Here is a 6,000-nt window from a genome sequence, read left to right on the forward strand (position 1 = left end):
CCTAAAGCTGGACATGGGAAGGAAAACAATTTCTCTACTAGTGATGCTGTAGCAGAGTTACATTTGTTGGTGTGAGGATTTGATCGGGTTGCAAAGCAGTCTGTATGTAGCACAAACACTACATGATGCAAGTGTGCTGCATACAAAGGTGAACATTGCAAGGCACATATCATGTTCAATTCAACACAGGATTTTGACTTAACAAAAACGGAGGACTAGAGGGAGTTTTCCACGTTGCAAAAGGGGTGTGAATCAAGCTGGAGATAGCGATAGCAAAATTCTCAGTAGAAACAACAGACAAGAAACAGTGATGAAACATGTTTGCAATAACACAGCATTTTTCTGCCTTCTCCTCCTGCATGTTGCAACTATCATCAGAGAATTTTGGGTGCACACCCAGGGGCCAAACATGCCTTTGGGCCCTTCCAAGAATGTGAAAAAAAACAAAAACATTAAATTTCTGTGGGTACAAACGAACGGCAAACTGACATCACAGAGTCCTCTAGAATGCAGGTACATTTCAGTTGGGATTTTCAAAAAGAGGTGAAATCAAATAATTGTTAAAGAAGGGCACAAGTAAAAGTGGATATACTGAAATAGGGTCATTTTAAGCAGATCTAAAGCCAGTTTTTACCCAGATGTCATTTTATAGATACTAAAGTGAGAAGAAATGTTGGTGAAATACAGTGGGGAATGTTCTCCAAGCAGGGCCTCAAGCTAACAAACACACACACACACACACACACACACACACACACACGATCTTTAATAAATCAGTGTTTCACGTTGGTACAGTTTCAATTAAAAACACAGGGACTCATGAAGGCTTCATTCCGATTTGGCTGGATTACAAACAGCATCTGATGGGACCTGTTCCATGATTGTCCATGACTAAAGAGCACTCCCTGTTGTTGTGACTTGTGTTCATGTGTGTGTTTTTTAGATCCGGAATGTGGGTAGTGGGATGTGTATGGAGATCAAACACTTTGTGTCAGGGAGTCCCATCCGCCTGGAGAGCTGTGTGAAAGGACGGGGCGAGGTGGCCTGGAGTCATGGACAGGTGAGGGTCATTCTTAACACTTCCTTTTATAAAATGGCACATGAGGTTTCAATTTTTGAACCCATAGGGAAACAATGATTCAAACCTCAGGAAGAACAACAGAGGAGAGACACGGTCTGATGTTTGTCACGTCTTCTCTGCAGGTGTTAACATTTGGTTGGAGGGAGGATATCCGGGTGGGTGACCCCATGCACACAAGGAAAGTCTGCTTTGATGCCGTCTCCCACAACAGTCTCGTCACCCTGTACGACTGTCACGGCATGAAGGGGAACCAGCTGTGGCGCTACAGAGAGGTATGGCAGAGGAAAGTGGAGACTTTGGAGTCCATTTCTTGTATAAAATGGAGGTACTCCATGAGTGCTAATATACAGTATAACAGCACTGGGACTTTTGAATCTCCATGTTTCACTCTGCTTTACAGGTGTTCTGAGCTATTAATCACGTTTACCGTTATTTAGCCTACATTAAGGGTCGTCATAACAAACTTAATACAACAAAGAGAAACATATTCCAGAGATAACATTTGAGTTAAATGATTAATAGTCGTCAGAAAAGGATGACGAGACGGAAAGAAGCCTGATACTTCACTGCAAACCTCCAGGTATGCTCATATGACTTCAGGAGACAACGCAACGTGCTGACTGGCATTACACATATGCCACAAAAGTGACTGTTGACAGACTTATTTCACTGGTTGCAAAATAAATGGAAACACACAGATGGAGCTGTGATGTATGTGATCATGATACAAAGTAGCTGGTCTGTGGTAAGTGTCGACCTACACAGAGCAGCAACTACTAAGTGTGCACTAATGTTTATGTGTTGTTTGGCAACAGTCCAGTCTGAGTCAAGATGCAGAACCATTCGTGTTGGTGGGGCCAAATAAATCATGAAATAAACAAACAAATCATAACCTGTTGCTGCTTTTTATTGTTACGAATAAATAAATGGCGCTTGTAGAAATGTTGTATAAAAGCATTATCACAACTCGAGGTCGTGCTGTTACCTATGACCGAATCACAACTGTGCTGATATACAGCACAACCGCACTCCCTCCTATGTGATACTGCTTCATTAATTAATCAAGAAGGAAATAAATGCCATGTTCTACCTGTTTGTTCTTTTCACTACTCTCCACCAGGATAAAAGTCTGTATCACCCCGTCAGTAACAGCTGTATCGACAGCAGCCCAAGCGAGCGGCGAGTCTTCATGAACGCGTGCGACCCCTCCTCTCTTAGCCAGCAGTGGCTGTTTGAGAGAACCAACGCCACCGTCCTGGAGCACTTCAACCGGGGCGCTAATTGAGGCCACTGGACAATGAGATAAGGCGTCTTCCAAAGAAAAAGGCCATGAAACAATGATCACCTTTGATCAGGTGAGTAATACAACAGTAACTTGTATTTTACTGTTTTGTCAGAAGCAAAATGATGCTTTCAGTTGACTTTAATCAACTTTTCATGGGAATTGTTAATAAGAAAAGCAGCAGTTTGATTCTTTGAACTGTTAAATATCAGCCTGTCTAATTGAACAACACATTGTCTGAGGAGCTGTAAGCTGTCTGTCAATGTTCCCAGATAAGACTGGAAGCTACAAGTGAATGACGTGCCGCTTCAGAAACATTCCCAGTGGTACAGCAGCAAGGCAGCGTGCTGGCTGAGAGCAGAAGAGCTGGTCGGACCACACCCAACAACCAGAACACAGTCATACATCATGAGCTTGTGATGAGGAAGAAGGTAAACAAGAGACATGCTTACCTGAGCACCAGTGCCACCACATTTGTGATGAAAAACTGATTTAAAACAAAAAAGTTTAATTCACTGTCTGCATTCTGTCCTTCCACAGGGTGGGAGAACCACATCGAAACCTGATTGTCTTGTGGAAATCCAATAAAACAACAGAGCTCTTACAGACCTCAAGAATTTCCAAGAGTCGGAAACACAAACACGAACTCTGCTGTATTTAATGGATTGTCTTGTCACCTTGTCTTTTTCAGTTGTTGCCTTAACAATTCCAACAATGGGAAATACTTGCTCCAGATGTTTTCATCCAAGGTACCAAAAAGCAAATGTGGGACTTTTTGCAAGATATGAAAAAAAAAAGCAAAACATAAAACAATCACTCCTGCACAGTGTGCAGACGCATCGCAAGACTATATATATCTATAAAGACTCATCTTGAAAGTGCAATTTTTTCCTACTGAGCAATAAAGCAACACAGTTATTTTATGTCAGTTTCTATTGTGAGATGATTTTTTTTATTAAAATACGTACAATATTTTGCTGTCTGATGATTTACAGGTAACTTGACTTCTCCTTCTCCTTCTCCTTTAAGCAGTAATGGCAAACACACATTCTCCGACCTTCTAATGATTGTTTGGTTAGCAAAATGTGTGGGGCACTACTCCCCATAGCCTTTGCAAGTAAAGAAAAAACACATATGAGTACAGTTCATTTTATACAGCAACCTAATCCCATATCTTATCAAATACCGTCTAAGAGATGCAGGCAACCTACACTGTAAACACCATGCAGTAGCTGATGTTGTTATTTCCACATGACTCAGTCATAGTATGCAAAATGACTTCCCAGAATTAGGCATACTAAACATGTGCTTTATAGTTAAGATGATACACATAAGATAACCTGCAGTGAGTAAGATGGGTCCTCTTCAATCCCATCTACAGTACAAGAGAATGAGACATTCAAACCAAATGGTGCGGCACCTTTTAAGCGCATGAGGCAGTAAGCTTCACCTCTTTCCAGCTGTTTTACTTCTGCTTGCAATGCTAAAGAAGTCCAGGGTCATTTTTATAAATGCTTGCAAAACAATCAGAGCTGGAGACAAAAGCCATTGTGGAAACATTTACATGATAATAACAAAAAAAGATTATATTTTCTAAATTACCATACACACTACACCCACAGCCAACTCAGGCACCATGTATTTGACCACTCAGGTCCTTGACTCAGCACCTGTAAAACCGAGGTCACACAAGCTCCTCATCTCTGCTCAGTTTGTTGAGGAAACCTGCACAGCAAGCTAACGTTTCCCTACAAGGGACAGCAGCTGCAGAGGCTCAAAGATCATTTACCAGTTTCACTTTCTTACGGGCAGACTAAAGCCTAGTTCACATTACATGATTTTCATCCCGATTTTGCATCGCGGAGACTATTGTAATCTTTTGAGTGTTCATACCTGGCTACGTGTGTTTCTGTCATCGGGAGTCTCGCCAACTGCGTTAAGACCTGTGTGTGCACACCACAAGATTTCTCCACTGAGCCCTCGCCGACAGAGCCCCAGATAACGCGGTGACGTCACCACACTACGTTTTTTAACTTGGAGACGACACATCGTAAAGGCATGGATATTCTTCCCAGTGTTGAATCAGATCTGCCTCCAGGGCCTGGGTCCAAACACAACACGCTCCCCGTGATCCTGTGGACACCGTCGTTGTTGTTGCTTGCCGGCTTGTCAGTGTTGCCAGATCTTGGGAGACAAACAAGCAACCAGGGCTATGGAAACAAGCCCAAAAGAAGCGATGGATATTTGGGACCCAGAAGAAAAAAGTTTTGAGATCAAGATTTGTTTTATGTAATTTAAGTATTAGACTTGAGAGAAACATTTTGCATCAATAAAAATTTCAAAAATATTATTTATTTATTGTTTATCACATGTCCTCTGTAGAGGACATCAGGACTTAGTCGGGTCTTAAATTTCCAGAGTTAGCCAATGAGTTTCAATTGAGTTACAATGGGACTATGGGGTATTTTATGCTTTATCTCTAAATATATAAGCTACAAAGGACTTTTACTCCCCTGGAATTATTATGTGGCTGTCTTCAATGCTTAACACTATGATGGATAGCTGTAGCAAGGTAGAGTGTATTCTTAATAGCTATACCAATGGGCCTGACGTTGCAGTCAGGGTGCAGGATTGGTACCCTGTACCACTGGGTTTAAGGGCCTAGTGGTCCAACTGCACTCACCCCTCACTATCTATGATGTGATGAGGTGTAATGCTTGCTATGTAGACATTTAACACTCGCCCAGGCAATAAGAAGTGATGGGGAGCCCCATAGTTTGACCCATGACCCCTATGTGACAGACCCCAAAGACCAGGTAAACTTTATTGTGTGTGGTGGCCTAGGAAGGGTAAAGAACAGTGGAGTGAAGCTTTATAGATACTATTGTATGTGTGAATACACTCTCAGCAAGAATTGTCATTGTTTAAAGGAAATAGAGCAAGAAGTTTCTCGAAATCCTCCTTTTAGGTAGTATCCTACCATAGATGCATGGGAATGTACGTTCACCTAAGGTGTTCTTTTTTTCCAATAAACCTCCAAATTCTTGCATACACATTACTTCAGAGTCTCACTCCAAGCCAAATTTCTGCTTTCACACTGACTAACCTTTAAAATGTATTAGAAATTATGAGAAAAAACCGTCATTCCCCTTAATGGCCTTCTGCCTGCTGAATCATGGAAACTGGTTAAAAGACAGGGGGTACTAAGTCCTGCTGTCCTCTACAGAGGACACTGAATAAAAGGTGTATTTTGAAAAGGTTGAAATTACTCTGGATTTATGAAATCTCAAGGTGTATTTTGAAAAGGTTGAAATTACTCTGGATTTATGAAATCTCTCTAAATTAAAGTTAAGACCCTTATATTCAGGAAACTAATTAAATATTAACAAAATAATCATAACTTTTGCCAGAAAATGATCAATTACCACTCTGGCAGCGAAAAACGTAATGGCAGCCATTTTGAAAAGGGTGTGTGTCTGCCCTGTTAACCCCACCCACATAATGTCTACATCATTAGAAAGCCCTGGATGTTCTCTTCAGAACACAATTTGACCCAAATGGATAGCATAAATAATACTTGAGTTACACTAGTTAGACTAATGTCCTCCACAGAGGACAAAAATGAATTGTCAGGACC

General features: G+C 41.3%; 1 protein-coding gene across 1 annotated transcript in view; it reads left to right on the forward strand.

Moving 5' to 3' along the window:
* The window catches only part of LOC126387854 (polypeptide N-acetylgalactosaminyltransferase 10-like), an 88,683-nt gene extending 85,381 nt beyond the window's left edge, over positions 1-3,302 (forward strand). The window contains exons 10-14 of the mRNA XM_050040579.1: positions 944-1,060; positions 1,204-1,353; positions 2,202-2,436; positions 2,636-2,794; positions 2,904-3,302. Of these exons, the coding sequence (XP_049896536.1) occupies positions 944-1,060; positions 1,204-1,353; positions 2,202-2,366 (432 nt within the window). The 3' untranslated portion in view covers positions 2,367-2,436; positions 2,636-2,794; positions 2,904-3,302. The remainder of the gene's footprint in view (positions 1-943; positions 1,061-1,203; positions 1,354-2,201; positions 2,437-2,635; positions 2,795-2,903) is intronic.
* The last annotated feature ends 2,698 nt before the right edge of the window (positions 3,303-6,000 follow it).

The sequence above is a fragment of the Epinephelus moara genome, chromosome 3, assembly GCF_006386435.1.
Source record: "Epinephelus moara isolate mb chromosome 3, YSFRI_EMoa_1.0, whole genome shotgun sequence".
Classification (NCBI taxonomy): Eukaryota; Metazoa; Chordata; class Actinopteri; order Perciformes; family Serranidae; genus Epinephelus; species Epinephelus moara.